Here is a 16,163-nt window from a genome sequence, read left to right as displayed (position 1 = left end):
GTGCACATTTCCTTGACTTGTTACTGATTTATGTTAGGGGTAATATTATTCCCCCTGACTTCTGAAAGAGAGAAGTCGAGTTTTCTTTTATTATGTGAGAAAAGTGAGAATATCTTGAATTTTCTCTATACTTTCTTTATAAAGTTGTACTCCTATGACATCACAAGCTATAGTAGTCTTCTCATCCAGCCGTGACTGAGCAGAAACTTCAAAAATTCATAACTTTTGAACGGATTGTCCGATTTTCCTCAAACTCTCATTGATGTGTTCTACTAATATTGCTGCATTCACTCAACCCACATGTCTATGAAGGTGAACTTGTTCTTTAATGTTTATATTATGCTTGGGTACAGTGAAACCCCGTTATAACGAGTTCGGTTATAACGAGGAACCGCTTATAACGAGGTGATCGCGTCGGTCCCGTTTTCCTTTGCGTGTAAACCTATGGCAGAACGAATCGGTTATAACGAGTTCGGTTATAACGAGATACCGGTTATAACAAGGACAATTTCGGTGCATCATGACAAAGAAAAACATAAGCAATTTGATCGGATATAACGAGGTTCCATTTCTTGACTAAATTGCCGCTTTCAAACACGCGATAAACGAAATATTGAAAACTGAATTCAAGCAATCCACGTCTTTTTCCCATTTTGCAGAGAACCGTTCCCTCCATGTTTTCTTCTAAACCTTGCGATAAGACACAGGAATGCCTTCCGATGTTCCTACTAAATTATTAACATAATCATTCGCTTTTCTTTTTCGCGAGATACGCGTGCGTGATATCAGGTCAGATCACAGCGCATCGAGAAAAAAAAAAAAAAAAAAAGATAACGCATCCTAAAACTTTCCATGTAGCGACACTTGTGGCCAAAAGTGGACAATTGGAATGCGTGTGCAACTCAGCATTATATCCTTTCCACTTGTAGTTCTGACTTCCAGTTCTTTTGCTAGTTAGCAAATATGAGTGTGGATGATTAAAGCCGAAATAATTAATGAAATCATCGCGATCCCGCCGGCTGACAGTAGCGAAAAATAGTTGAATAATGTATGATGTTAACGTAATTAATCGGTGTTCAGAAAAAGAAACAAACGCATTTATTACTTTGAGTAGATCTGGATTTGTTCATTATGATTTAACAAATGATAATTTAAATATGAGTGTGTGTGATTAAAGCCAAAATAATTCATGAAATCATCGTGATCTCGCCGGGTGACAGTAGCGTAAAAATACTGGAATAACGCATGTTAACCTATACTTAATCGGTGTTCAGAAAAAGAAACAAACGTATCTATTAATCTGGATTTGTTCATTATCATTTAACAAATGATAATTTAAATATGAGTGTGTATGATTAAAGCCGAAATAATTAATGAAATCATCACGATCTCGCCGGGTGACAGTAGCGTAAAAATAGATGAATAACGCATGTTAACCTGCTTAATCGGTGTTCGGAAAAAGAAACAAACGCATTTAACAGTTCAAGAACGGATGTACAAGACGCGAAGAGATTTTCAGATGAAAATAAAGAACGCATTTTAATCCCTTCGGGCGCAACGATAATACATTGTATAAAATTACAGCCGAAATTATTCATGAAATTATCGAATTCCCGCTGGGCACCAACAGCGTCAAATACCTCGCAAGTTAACGGTAAACAACGCATGTTACTCTGAAATCATCGCGATCTCGCCAGGTGACAGTAGCGTAAAAATAGTTGAACGACGCATGTTAACCTAAATCAGAAAAAGAATCAAATACATTTATTAGTTTGAATAGGTAATCTAGGTTTGTTCATTATCACAATTTTAACACTGCATTTCACAATGAAGATTTTTCTTGCTTTCAGAATGGTCTGCCAGGTACAGATTTGCGTAAAAAGGATCACAACCTTCCACATTCAATCTTGTCGCATATTTTTCAAGAACGGATGAACAAAACGCGAAGACATTTTCGGAAGAAAATAAAGAACGCATTTCTAATCCCTTCGGGCGCAACGATCACACATTGTACAAGATTACAGCTGAAATGATTCATGAAATCATCGCATTCCCTCTGTGCACCAACAGCGTAAAAATACCTCCCAAGTTACGGTAAACAACGCCTGTATGTTACTCTATTTGCGCTGGTGCTAATAGAAAAACTTAACAAACAAGAATTACAATAAGGAAATAACTCATTTCAACCCCTATACTTTTTCTTCTAATTCACAAATAATTTCCCTTTATTCTCTCAATAATAATGATCCATAATAGTGTAATAACAACGCAAAGGATGTTCTTCAGTTTCATTGATGGGTATATGATGTCGTGCTTATGTTTTTCTTTATTTTTGATGCGTACGGTTATAACGAGGTACCGGTTATAACGAGGTAATATCGCCGGTCCCACGGACCTCGTTATAACGGGGTTTCACTGTACTGTACTGATCGGAATTCCAATAAATTCACTTGCTTGAGATGATGATATGCCCATGTTATGACTTTTCACTGAACAGTGATAAGAAGAAGTTATTAATTGAAAACAGTGTGATTCAATAGCTGATCTCAAATGTATCTCCACCTCAACATATTCTGAAGTGGACCCTTATGAATTTGGTGCTGTGATGAAAACCAGTATTTGAGCCACATCCTGGCAAAATTGATGTTCAATTTATACTCTTTTGTATCCATTTTGTGACCTAGCTGGAGAGCAAGGCCAAGTATGACAGCATCTTCGATGGACTCTCACCCATCGATAACAAACTGTCTGGAGACAAGGTCAAAGGTGTCTTCATGAACTCCAAACTTCCTGTCGACGTGCTCAGCAGAGTAAGATAATCATCTCTGTATGCACCTCATTTGATTAAACCTCGATTCTGATTGGTCAGAGGTGCAGTCAATAATTCACGCTATACTGCTCAGCAGTCATCTAGTAATGGTTCAAGATCCACACAAGTCTATCTTGCGTGTGTATCTATATTTGTGCATTGTTGCTCATTGTGAAAGTATCTTGAGTGCATATAATATCTATATTTGTGCATTGTGAAATGATACTTTATGTAATTTCTCTGACTGATAGCACATCTTCATTTTCATTACCTTAATTTAGCATAAATAGCTAAAATCAATCAGGATGCGGTTTATAAAACAAAATATCGACTGCTTTTTTTTCGGGTCGCAGTTAAAACTGCACATTACTTCATCTTGTGGCATAGTACTGTTGAGAAATAAGCTCTTGGCAAATTAGTTTTAACCATGTCCCTTGAGCCAGTCGATATTTGTAAACTATTTTGCCCCTTGATTAGTTATTTTCATTCTTACAATATCTGTGATAACTGTAGTTAGCACTACAGGTATAGGTATCATTTGAAAAGTTTGATACTGAAGATAGTATGCACAAGTGTGATAAAATATCTCTGCAATACACACTTTAGTCATAACATATTTTTATGCAAAATGTAAAGGAGCAGCTCTTCAAGTGTTGACTTTAATTCAGTTGGACTGACTTTAATTCAATCTATCTTGAAGAAACAAATATATTCTATCTCGTAATGTACGGTAGAGAATTCAGCCATTAGCTGCGCATTAGCCATTGGCTGAATTTGCGTAATATGAGAGGCCGTTCCGCGCGCAATTGCCATCTTCGTTCCAGCAGAATGTTTGATCGCGAAGCGATTTTTATCTGACCGAAAAAAATCAGAAAATATCATCGAAATCCGTGGAAATATGGGACTGATTTCATGCTCTCTTACAAGCGTGAATATCGTTGGTTTGTTTCGTACTCAGCATGGATGAACCAGCTGACAAATCGGAGAATGCAAAAGCCAAAAAAGATACCGAGCTGTGTGAACATATTTTGTAGTAAACCACGAATGCTTCGTACAAATCTTTGTGTACTTTACAGAGTTTGAACGACAAACTCGAGTCTTTGAAAGACGGTATAAAGTAATAATCCCATGTGTTATTGCATAATGATAGATTATCTGCTTTTGTGATAGATTCTAGGAGATAGAACATTTCCACACAGAAGTTGTAATAATATTCCACATTCACTTGTGACAGATATGGGATTTGAGTGACATTGACAAAGATGGTCTCCTTGACAGAGATGAATTTGCAGTGGTAAGTATTGATTTAATTTGACATCCTGAATCGAAAGGAACATTCAAAGAGAATTTTTTTGAGACATTCGATTTATGCAAAAGACTGAAAATATATTCCTGATGATGTATTGCAAATTGGTTAGAGGCTGTGTATCACCATGCAGGCTACAGTTCCACATTATTACATGTACTCACTGTTAAAGTGGATACTTTTGTGTGAGTAATTCTTCCCGCTCAGCCACGTAAGATAAATTTTATGTATGCGTTTTTAATTCTGGCTAGAGAATGAAGGCATTAACTACTGTAACGTAAAACAAGCAAATATATTTGCGGGCTTCTACTTTCGTGCTAGTTTCATGCTGGTTGCATAAAATGAGTTGTAGTTGCCCGTAAAACTCACTCCACAAATATCAAGTGTGACAATCTTTAACTTCGTCATTCGCTACAGTATTTTAGGCATGTTGACCACTACAAAGTACACCACTACTTACATAAAAGATAGCTACTGTGGCTGCTTGCCAGTGCTTTTATTGTAGTGAGTCTGGCAGTGAATGTTCATAATACACATTTTACCTGTATTTTTGAAGAGCACAAGAGGGAACACAAGTTTTATTCTTTGTGTAACGGCTGGAAAGAATCAGTATATAGGCATATTGCATTGTGCATAGAATAATGTAGTAGAATAATTGAATTCAACATGTATAATATGACATCTATCCTAGCCATCTGCAGCTATTCTCACCTTTCCAACCCGCCCTTGTCACTTAATTTGAAAATCTGTTGAAAGAAGTTGGACGGGATTCAGTGAGATTTCATCTTCACTTAAACTCTACTAATTGGTATGCCTGGTGCTAATTGCATCTATGCTTTCCTTTGCCATTGCCATGGTTCTCTGGCACCTTACCTTGTACTTATCTTCCTTTTTTTTGGGGGGGGGGGGGATGGGGATGGGGAGAAGGAGGGCATTCTTGATATTCTTGGGGATGGGGGGGGGGAAAGGGTGGCATCCTTGATATTCTGGGGATGGGGGAGGGGAGAAGGGGGCATCCTTGATATTGTGTACCTGTCTTTGTGTCTTCACCAATGCACCCATATCCCACTCCTCCTAGGCCATGCACCTTGTCTACCGGGCCATTCAGAAGGACCCCGTCCCCACCGTACTACCCGCCAACCTCATCCCGCCGGGCAAGAGGAAAAAGGCCATGATGCCCGGCGCCGTTCCCGTCCTCCCTGGTGGACTCTCATCCAGTGCTGGCCTGAGGAGAGTCACGCCACCCCCGATGGCCCCGACGGTACGAAGCGGCTCTCCTTCGTCGATGGCATTTTCCCAACAGGTGAAGACAACCCTGAAGATAATGTTCCTTGTCGTAGAGCTGTGATCATTATCTTTAATACTTATCCTTATTACACATTTTACAGTTTCTTACATTTTTAAGGGGGTTGAAGTCATTGCCTTTACCTCTTTGAAGACTGAACTTGTTGTCAGAGAGCTCTAACTACAATAATCATAATCTGGAGAGGTCACATTCGGAGTAATATCTTATGAAATTAAAGTCTGTACCTGCACGTGCATTCAAGATGCACAGTTTTGCCTATTGTTGGATGTATCACATGATACATTGCTGTTCCAAAGGTCAGCGCTGTTTATATTTTATTTCAGTTTTTGTAGGGGTATATTTTTCTGTTCAGACTTCACCTCATCTGCTGCTTTTATGCGGTAGCTTTTACTGTAATGATATCTTTTGGGGTAAATTCATATTGTAAATAGGAATTCTGTTATTGCTTTCCTCCCAGGAAGAGTAATTGAACAAGTGCCTTGGAAAGGTTATTGCAAAATTCTATGTGTTGCCATGGAACTGATTTAATCCTGTTGCCTGCATCACAAGTAATTTGGTAATTGGTAATTTGGTAACTGGTAATTTGCCACTGGTTGATACATGGTTTATGTGTTTCCAGTAAACAGTATGGTAATTTGACAACACTCCAGTTGTATTGTATAATGAAATGATGCGATAGGGTCTGTGTTCTCTGCAGTCTTTACCAGGGGGAAGCAGCTGGGTGGTCACAGTAGAAGACAAGACCAACTGCGACATCCTCTTCAAACAACTGGATGCGGAGACTAAGGGTTACCTGACCGGAGACCAGGTCAAGCCCTCCCTGCTGGAATCTGGCTTGCCCCACCCAACACTTGCCCACATCTGGTAAGGGCTTGTTGTCATGGAAACTTTGATCCATTGTCAGATGAACCACAATTATGTCCCCGCAATGTCCCTTTGCTATTGCAACATGTTTGGGTTGTCTTGGACTGGTTTCTGTTAGACAGTGTGCTTTGATTTTTTTTCCCCTAAGAAATGCTTAATTTACTTTTTTACCTCTGGACTTGATTGAAGGATTTCATGAATTTTAGAATCCAACTGCTGTTATATTTGTCTATTGAGTATTATTGTCACCTCAACATAAGCAGCAAGTTTCAGTCAAAGGTCTTTTTTCTTAACTATGTGTCAAACAGGGTGCGAGGGAATTGAAGAGTATTTGAAATTCAAAGAATGACAGAGGAATTTGTAATTAGTGAACCAAATCCTTTTCTTTGTTTTCGGACAGTTCAATGATGTGTGTGTATTCTTCTTAATAAGTAAATCTTGTCATTAACCAGACAGGAACTTCGGTTGCATGCTAGTGTAAAAGTGAAAATTTTTGGGCATTTCGCACGGCCAGAAACCTGCACCACAATAAAAACTCTTTAATATTTTGGCACAAAAGAGAGCGGGAGAAAACAGAATCCTCTGAAACAATACAAGAAAGAAAGCATGCCTTATTTCTGAATCTTTGTTTTCTCTGCATTTTTCCCAGGAACCTGTGTGATATTAAACAGACGGGGAGACTGAATTCAGACCAGTTTGCCCTGGCTATGTACCTGGTGAAGCAGTCCAAAGCAGGCATCACTCCTCCCCCTCAGCTCACCCCAGAGATGATACCACCAACGTTCAGACCGAAGCCTGGGGTACCCGATTCTTCTCTTGCGGTGAGAACTGCCCTCCAAGCTCCTCATCAGTCAATTCAGATATATAGCATGAGTCATCCCTTGCCAGATGTACATTTGAAGACATGAATTACTAATGCTGATCGCTGACTGTTTCATCAATTTTTGTAGAACGTGAATCCTATGATCTCAATGGTTTAGAGCTGTGTGTTGATTTTTACTGGCCGCACGCTGCCTCACAGAGGATACCCACTCTAAATATGTCATCTTGCACTTGTAGCAAAAGTTTGCGCACTAAGCAAATGTTTGCTCACTCAGTAAGAGACGCCTATTGACTGAAATCTGCACACCAGATGCATGGTTTTGAAGTACAGGATGCATGGTTTTTGTCTAAGGCAAGTCTAAAGGAAATGCATCCAGTAAATGTGCCATGAAATAACATGCTAAAAAAATGGATTTCTGGCAAGAAGATTGTCCCTCGTTCTATAAAACAGATGATGCACATGTCTTTTCTTGCATCAGTAGGAATAGTGTGCATGTGGGAACTATGGAATTCAGCCTAAACCCACGAGGCAAAGCCGAGTGGGTTAGGCATTCCATAGTTAATTTATGCACACAACTCCCAACTGACACACTCAGACCTGTGTGTCATTTGTATATTGTGGCACTTGCCACATAATACAAATCACATGCAACAAAGTTTTCATTGAGCAATTGTTTTTGTTGATTATGTGAAAATGATTTAACTGTCACGTAATATAGAAAGCATGTATGGCCATTTAGTTGTCATTATAACTAGATTACTATCCATGTAGTAGACAAACTTTCATTATATTGTCATATTATCTGTTTAGTAATTGAAGAAGAATTGATAATGTAGGGAACTATAGAACAAGTATGACCTAATTGAGATTGAAAATGAGAGTAGCAAGGACTTTTCAATTCAATTCAGCTCGCAGCTCTTGTAATTATTATGCTTCCAGAGAGTGTCGATATGTTGCTTTTCCTGCTTTTACCTTTGCTGGTAATGATGTGCTCTGTGTTGACTCTTAATCCCCTGCACAGGATCTGACGTCCCTGATGCCTGGTGGGGGCGGGGCGCCGGGCGACTTCTCGGCCATCAAGGAGCTGGATGCCATCAGCAAGGAGATTGACACGCTGAGCAAGGAGAAGAACCAGCTCCAGTCGGACATCCGGGACAAGGAGGAGGTCATCAAGATGAAATCCATGGAGGTCCAGGTGAGGAGATGGACACTGGGGAAGCTGCTGGTCATCTCAATAGATCCAACATCAGATACACAAGCTCCTCACAGAGGAGCCGAAATTTGCAAACTAAAATGCATGTGAAAATTCCTGTCTACAATGTATCCTATGTGTTGAATGCCAGTGACTATCTGTTGGCTGTTGGCTCCAATTCACAAAAATTCCATGCCGCAAAAATATCTTGCTGTGCAGTAAATGGGGAGGTGCTGATCATTTCATAGATCCACCATCAGATACACAAGCTCCTCACAGAGACTCCAACCTTCCTACTTTTGGCACTCAGGGTATCTCCTGCTTTGAAGCCATCTTTGCAAAATCTCCCTCTCTCCCTCTTGAGTTTGAATTGCGTCTGCTCTAGCCATAAAATGTAGATGTAGCATTTTCCTATGCAACTTAGTCTTGTCATAGTACATAGTATGTTCAAAGATAGGGCTAAGATAGCACCATAGAGCATGTACAGCCTGAGAGCCAGACCCCAGCCTAAAGAGATGTCGCACTCTGCACTCATGAGTTGCCCTATGCACCCATAATAGTGTGCGCATGTTTGCGCGATCAGCGTCTCCAGTTTACTAAGGGTCCGGGCAGGAGAATCTCCAGTTTCAGACGTGGATGTTTGTGGAGTCTCTGTTTTTTAGTGCGAACCCTCCTGGATAATGGCTCCAGTGGACATTGTAGTTGATGTATGTCAGCTGCCTTCATAGGAGGAGCCCTCCTGAGCAGATATCTCTAGGTTAGGTAGAGACTCTTATTGCTCCGTTTCTTTAGTGGATGGGAGAAGGGGTGTGATGTGGATTTATTCGCATTTCATTTTATTTTATCATTTATTGGCAGAGATGCTATCTGCTACTTTTTGCAGTATTTTTTGTACTTTTTTTTTGCCAAAAATACTTCAGGTTTCATGGAAAATGCTATTTTTCCTTGAGTGCTTTACTGCTTATGTCTTTCGCAGGAAAGATGAATATACTGTTTTTCCACCTAGAATATAAGATATGCCTTCTCAATCCTCAGAATACTGCTATGCTGTTTAAAATTATGACATCCCTGTATTTTTGACTAATTCTTCGTGCTATATCTACATATTCTCAGGGCCTCCAGAGTGAGCTGGACAAGTCCACAGCACAGGTCAAGCAGCTGGAATCCCAGAAGGCTGAGGCCCAGAAGAGACTTGACGAACTGGACCAGCAGAAGACCAAACTGGAGGGTCTTCTCTCTGAGGTCCAAGTCCAGTGCCAGGAGGTCCAGAAGAGCGTGGACTCCCTGCGGGGACAGATCAGTTCCCAACAGAGCACGGTGAAGGTGAGTAGTATTGGCAGGCTGAAAATTAGATCCCCTTGTATTGGACCACTCAGCACTTCTCACAGAATGAGAAGTTCAACTAGTTGGCGATTAAGTTGATTATAGTGATATAGTGCCAGTGGTGATGGTGATGATCATATAATATTGATGATGATGATGATGATGATGATGATGATGATGATAATGATAATGATGGTGCTGTTGCTGGTGTTGATGATGGTGATGATGAGGATAATGATGGTGCTGTTGCTGTTGTTGATGATGATGATAATTAGGATGATATTATGTTGATGATGCTGATGATAATGATAGTGATAATATGATAATAGTGATGATGGTGTATTTATTTAGTGAAACAAACTTATGGCCAAAATAGACCATGAGTACTGTTAAAAGGATGTAAATCCCAGTGTTTGACAGTGTCACTGCATGTCCAAGGAGTGATGATTTCATTATGTTTGAATGTAATGTTCACTTTACATGTGTATTTGTTTTTCTGTAATGCATGTCAAACCAATTTATTTGTAGAATCTGTTGACATTGTGTGAAGTAAAGATTTGTGTAGATTTCTATGGTAACTTGTGTGTTTATTTATTGAGGAACCACAAGTCTGACACATGTGTCACCCAGAACAAGGGGTCATTGATGGAAAAAAAAAAAAAGAATAGAAAAGAAAAGCATTACACTGAGCTAGACAATTTGACAAAAATCTTATTGAATCTTTATTGCAACTGACTCACAAATTACCCTTTTTCACTGTAGAATAGGAAACACTGATCATTTGGTGTTTGAGTAAAGGCCTTGATAACAAAAAAAAAAAAAAAAAAAAAAATCATGGGTATACTTTCTGAGGAGGAATTTCTACCCACAAGTTCCTGGTTGCTAGACAAGCATCAGTTCCACTTGACCTTTCAGCTTCCGCCTGGACAGCTAGTGATGGTTCTGACACTGAATAATGAATGTTTATTTACATCGATGAAGGGCAATTTGCCAATCTAATGCAATGAAAAAAAAAATAACTTGACCCAAGAATTATTAGTTTAAACCATTGTATTTGTTCTGGATGATGAAGATGTCTTTGTCATAGAAGATGAGGGTAAATATTTCCATGCATGCAGCAATCCAGAGTTTGTTTGCTGTCAAACGATGTCTGTATGTGAAGCCAGAATTTGTGTCTGATGTTTGTATGTGATGTAGAAGAAAAAGCTGAAGGGAGAAGAAGCCAAGAAGGCCATTGCCAAGGTAACAAGCATGGAGGAGGGAGTGGCCTGGGCATGGTAGGATGAGGGGTGCATGCAGGCATGGTTACAGTTGCATGCCATATTTGCAACAACAAGAGTTGTCACATTGTGTTATGCAACCTGTTGTGATCGTACTTGCCAGAGGTGATTGACCGGAGTGTCATTGCTGTTGCCAAGTGGACAGTGCCAGCTTGAACAATTTGTCTATGGCCTGAACTGGGACATAGTTCTGTGTTGTGGGTGGAAACAGGAATTGAAGTGTCCTGTCACCTCAAGAGATGGCCACCAAACCATACAATGTTTAGTTCTGTTTTATTTCGAAGAGAATGATGAAAGTTTGGCATCCGTAATGTATCTGTAATTGAGTCAGATTTCGTGACCACCAAAATGCACCTTTATATTTCTATACTCGAGAGATTAATAGCAGCTTGCATCAAATAGCTTCAGGATGATGAGCTTTATGGAGCCAATCAAGTAACTTGACCTGTGGATTGATAAAAACGCTCTGCTTCCTGCTATGTGCATACATTCCAGAACCCAGATCACATGATTTCTGGGCAAGGGAGGTGAAAGACAATTATTGAATTCAGAGACATGATCTTTTTTGGGGTTGTATATATGTCCAAGATGCATAAATGTGCAAAAATGATTATGTAAGTGCTACTCATACAACAGAAATCAAATTTCTTTCTTCCCAAAAGGAGCAAACTTTTGTGTATTTAGCATATACTTCCTGAAATAAGGCCTAGAAGATACAATCACTGAAATCAGCAAATATGTGGGGTCCACAGACACTCATTTAACAACACTCGAGTCCTGGTTTGACAAGGGCTTGACAAATTTTTACCAAATAAACCAGTGTTACATATCTTGTGTCTCAGGTTTCAATTTGTCCAAGAGAATCTGCATAGCCATTTTGTGTGTAATGCCTTGTCCATCCACTGTGCACTCTATGAGCATGACAGCTAGTTTCAGTGACGTGTATGCCTGAGGTAAAGTCCATCATAGACTGCCTATGCATGGAGCTGCACAATGTCATGTCATTTGAATATGTTTGATAAAATGTCCATCTGCCAAAAGAGTGCAAGCACTTAAGGAACTTTATATCGATGTGAACGTGGGAAGTAATTACAAGGAGAAGATCAAAACAAAACCAAAGACTTTGCTACACTACAATTGAAACCCTTTTGGAAAATTCCCAACAATCAATTCCATGATCGAGATGCATGTGCATGAGAAGTCTCATGAATTGAAAGTTAGAAGGACTTAAAGCATCAGTTTAAAGCCACTCGAAGAGCAGAGCACAATGGATGATTAGATCACTAGGCGTGATTGCATCATGTTTCGATGCATCATTCAACAACAGACATTGTGTAAATGTGCTGTGTCTTTTGCTCTTAACTTTTTTGGTTTGTATTGCAACTTATTGCATCCTGTCCCTTTGTTGTTTGTTGTTGTTGTTGTTTTTTTTAAAATCTGTGATAAACATTTGTACAACTTTCCAAGTGTGTTAGCATGTGTGTTTGTGCCTTTCATACATTGGAACTGTGTCAGTTATTATCATTATTTTTTTTTCGCTGCTCCCAGGCCCAAGAAGAGGAGCTGAAAAAGGCACAGTCCGAGCTGATCACGCTGCGCCAGGAGGAGCAGCAGCTTGAGCAGCAGGTGGAGACGGGCAAGTCCCAGCTGACCACAGTGGAGGAGAACCTGAACCACACAAACCAACAAATCACAGAGGTGAACATGTAATTTTGAAGGTTTCATGACATTTGCTCTTGCGACAATTGCTCCCCTGACATTTCTTGCACGCTAAGCCAATCATAAATTCTACCCACAAACATAACCCTAACCCCAATCCTTATTCTCAAACTAAACCTAATTTGAAAACCCTCTCACAACCCTAACCCTAACCCTAACCCTAAGTCCTTGGAGAAAATAAGCAATTGTCACAGGAGCAAATGTGTCACTGGTATTGAAAGTGGAACCTGCAGTCAGGAATTTAGCTCTGTTGAATCTACACGTAAGCCCCTAAATGGATGAAAACTTTGTGTTGGGCTGATGTCTAAGATCATGCATGTGATATGTAATTTGTTTTGTGCAAAAGAGCCTTGAAATTGTTCAGGTTCTTTGCTTCCACAGAAATCTGAGATTGTTGTATCTCAAGCGTTCAGTTGATTCCATTTTTGATTATCTGTCGCTCCTCTTTCGTGGATGCTGTCATTAGAAATGCATTGTGTAACTATTGGTATCACTTGCATTGATATCAATTTTAGATTACACTCTCAACTATGATAATAGGATGAAACAGAACAAGCACCAAAGTATTAAGTGGAAAGACGTGTATGGTAGAATCATTCATAATCTTTTCTTAGTCCTAATTCTTCAGTTCTTCCAATTCTCATATGATGTGCCACACTTACTCATGTAATGTTTGATCTGGTATTGTTCATTTGTTATTGCCATGATAAATTCAGACATTTATCAAGTAGAGTACCTGTGCAGTAGACAACTTCATTTTGAGTTCTGCCAAGAACGCTGGTTGTCTGTGCTCTATGAGACCAATGTGATGCTTTAGTAGAAAGGTAATATGAAGAGTGGAACTGGGGTGATTCCTCAAGAAAGAGTTACAAAGAGCAAGTCTATCAAAGTATAAAAATTGTCTTTCACAGCTGCACACGAAGCTAGCCAGCCTGAGGGAAACCAAGAGCAACCTGAACGGCAAGGTGACCAAGATCTCTAGTGCCATCGACACGGCCAACTCGACAGGATCCATGCCCCAGATCGAGGAGCTGGGCTCCTTCTCAGACGCAAAATTTGGCCTCTCTCAGGAGGACATCTTCAGTAGCCGGGCAACCGTGAGTGGTCATCCAGGAGTGAGAGACCGGACATTAGGCCTTGTCCAGTGAAGAAGAGTTCAACTTTGACCCCTTAGTTTTGCTGATCCACTGCAACAGTGCCTCTCAAAGTTGAATGATTTCAGTTACAATGCTTTGTACTTTCTGAATAAATTTTCCTTCTGAAATTTCAATAAAAAACAGTCTTTGCTGTTCAGCACTCAACCAATCTAAATGCTTGTACTTTAATAACAAGACAGTGAATTCTTCTGTGCATGATTAAATATCGAGAGAGTTCATGCAGTTACTGACTGTATACACATTTTTGGTGAGTAAATGAAGTAATATCTTAAAAACAGTAATAAAGTAATTTTTTGTTGTTGGACTTCATGAAAGTGACTATTCTTTTTTTTTAATCACTGAGTTGCTCACTATGCTGTAAGAAGAGATTTTACAACTTCTTATTGTCAAAACAGTTTTTTTAATGTGATGTGTCTTGCTCCAAATGGATATTAACCAAAATGGATGCTGTAGGGACAGCCTTTAGTCTTTCTTCATGTAGCAATGTATGTGAAAAGTGACTAACCAATTATCAAGGAAGAATAACAAGGAAACGTCTTTTATCTTCCAGGCTGGAAGTAGCCCTGTCAGCAGCTTGAGTGGATTCAGTGTTGGGTCAGAGGTCAACAGCAAACTTGAGGATGGCACGGACGATGGCAAGGTAATGGGTTGCTGTGGGCTTGTTACCCGGAGAATGAAATTTGTGTGGCACACCTCGCATACTTGAATGAGGACAGGTAGACATTGGTGATAATGTGTTGACTACGTATTGAGGCTAACTGTTTTGACACTGGTAGAGTGTGTGGAGAGTGTATGATTTTTACTTTTGAAAATTTATCCATCCCAAGACTTACAGTCTGGGAGAGGTATGCTTTTGTAGACAGGTCCTCTATTTCTAATTTTGACCTCCCCCTCCCCCCCCCCCCCAAAAAAAAAAAAAAAAATAAAGAAAAAAAAAATCCTAGTTATGGACCTGGTGCGTGCCAACCAATCTTCCTCCTTAATGTTAGGGATGCTGAACTGAATATAGTGATGTGATTTGTCCCGTATTGATGGTAAATGTAATAATACTCAAGGGGGTTGCTAAGAAAGGGATAGTAAATATGTGTGAAAGTGTGCTGTGAATGATATCTCCTGGTTGGACGGCTTTACAAAAGCATAAGACAATGTGTCTTGTCCACTTCTCATTTACAATGTTTTTATTATATGAACAAATCAAAAACTTAATTTGCATTGGACTTCCTAAAACTCCTACTACATGCATCAGGGACTTTGTGCAAATTTCCTTTTGTTAATTGTGAGATTTGAGCCACAATATTTTGACACTGTAGGCGTTGTCAGACTGGCAAAAGATCAAGAAGTTTAAGATCGCGAAATTGGGGCCATTGGTACGCGTGCAAGAAAGAGTGCGCCGTCCGATGGCTAGTAATTGTGACGTAACAATGCACATCTATACATGACAATGGCCTCGCGCTGCAGAGACACCGCCCGCAAACAGATCGAGAAGTTTCACTGGAAGTTTTGTGGGAAGTTTGTGGTCTCACTGGCAAAACTTCGAGATCTTAAAGATCACGATCTTAAACTTCTCGATCTTTTGCCAGTCTGACCGTGCCTTGTGTCAGAGACGAGATGACCAGTCAGCGACAGTGAGTTTTCCTCTCCTGTTTCCTTGCCTTTTATCTCCAGGACGATCCATTCAAGGGGAAAGACCCATTCGCAGGCCTTGGTGACACCCAGTCTTCAGATCCTTTCCAATCAGAGGACCCTTTCAAAGACAGTGAGTACACGACACAAATGAAAAATATCCTTGGTATATGTATAGTGTGTTTGTCTGTGTAAGTATATGTGTGTGTGTACATGTGTGTGTGTTTGTTTGTTTGTTTTGGGGTTTTTGGTTTCGTTTTCCACATTCTACAAGTAAATTATAAACACATCAAGAATTGAATGTAAAAATTGTCCAGTACAAACAAATAAAAGAATGTATATGTGTGAAATGATGTAGGAGGAATCTACATAGAAGAATTGCTTGCAGGGTATAGAGTCCAAGAAGGTAATATAAAATTATGTCTGTCTCAGTGTGCAGAGACCAAGTGCACGTTCATGTACATGTAAGTTCAGCTGATTCCCCAGAGTCTCTCCTCTTTGAATGTTTCATTCATAGGGTAACATGGTACTTCTTTGTGGAACTCTGTAATTCTCTGTAATTGTATGTCTCTGTAATTCTATCGTGTGCCAGTAAAATTATTGAATTTTGATCTTGGCATTCATTATTGTCACTAATATTTACTGTAACACTTTGAAATGCAAGGCACTAGTGGCATGTAATTGCTTGCAAGATTATTCCTTTATATACATTTTAATCTGCAGGCAATTGAGGCTGATATTACACCATAATTGTTTTGAAT

General features: G+C 39.6%; 1 protein-coding gene across 1 annotated transcript in view; it reads left to right on the top strand.

The window, feature by feature from the left end:
- Window positions 1–16,163, top strand: part of LOC140237305 (uncharacterized) — a 53,849-nt gene that overhangs the window by 27,632 nt on the left and 10,054 nt on the right. The window contains exons 6-17 of the mRNA XM_072317243.1: window positions 2,685–2,810; window positions 4,044–4,103; window positions 5,194–5,418; window positions 6,119–6,285; window positions 6,935–7,106; window positions 8,130–8,303; window positions 9,414–9,623; window positions 10,821–10,865; window positions 12,452–12,601; window positions 13,534–13,719; window positions 14,330–14,419; window positions 15,445–15,535. Of these exons, the coding sequence (XP_072173344.1) occupies window positions 2,685–2,810; window positions 4,044–4,103; window positions 5,194–5,418; window positions 6,119–6,285; window positions 6,935–7,106; window positions 8,130–8,303; window positions 9,414–9,623; window positions 10,821–10,865; window positions 12,452–12,601; window positions 13,534–13,719; window positions 14,330–14,419; window positions 15,445–15,535 (1,696 nt within the window). The remainder of the gene's footprint in view (window positions 1–2,684; window positions 2,811–4,043; window positions 4,104–5,193; window positions 5,419–6,118; window positions 6,286–6,934; window positions 7,107–8,129; window positions 8,304–9,413; window positions 9,624–10,820; window positions 10,866–12,451; window positions 12,602–13,533; window positions 13,720–14,329; window positions 14,420–15,444; window positions 15,536–16,163) is intronic.

The sequence above is a fragment of the Diadema setosum genome, chromosome 13 (assembly GCF_964275005.1).
Source record: "Diadema setosum chromosome 13, eeDiaSeto1, whole genome shotgun sequence".
Taxonomy (NCBI): domain Eukaryota; kingdom Metazoa; phylum Echinodermata; class Echinoidea; order Diadematoida; family Diadematidae; genus Diadema; species Diadema setosum.
Note: the sequence above shows the minus strand (reverse complement) of the source record. Positions and strands in the feature narration are given on the sequence as shown.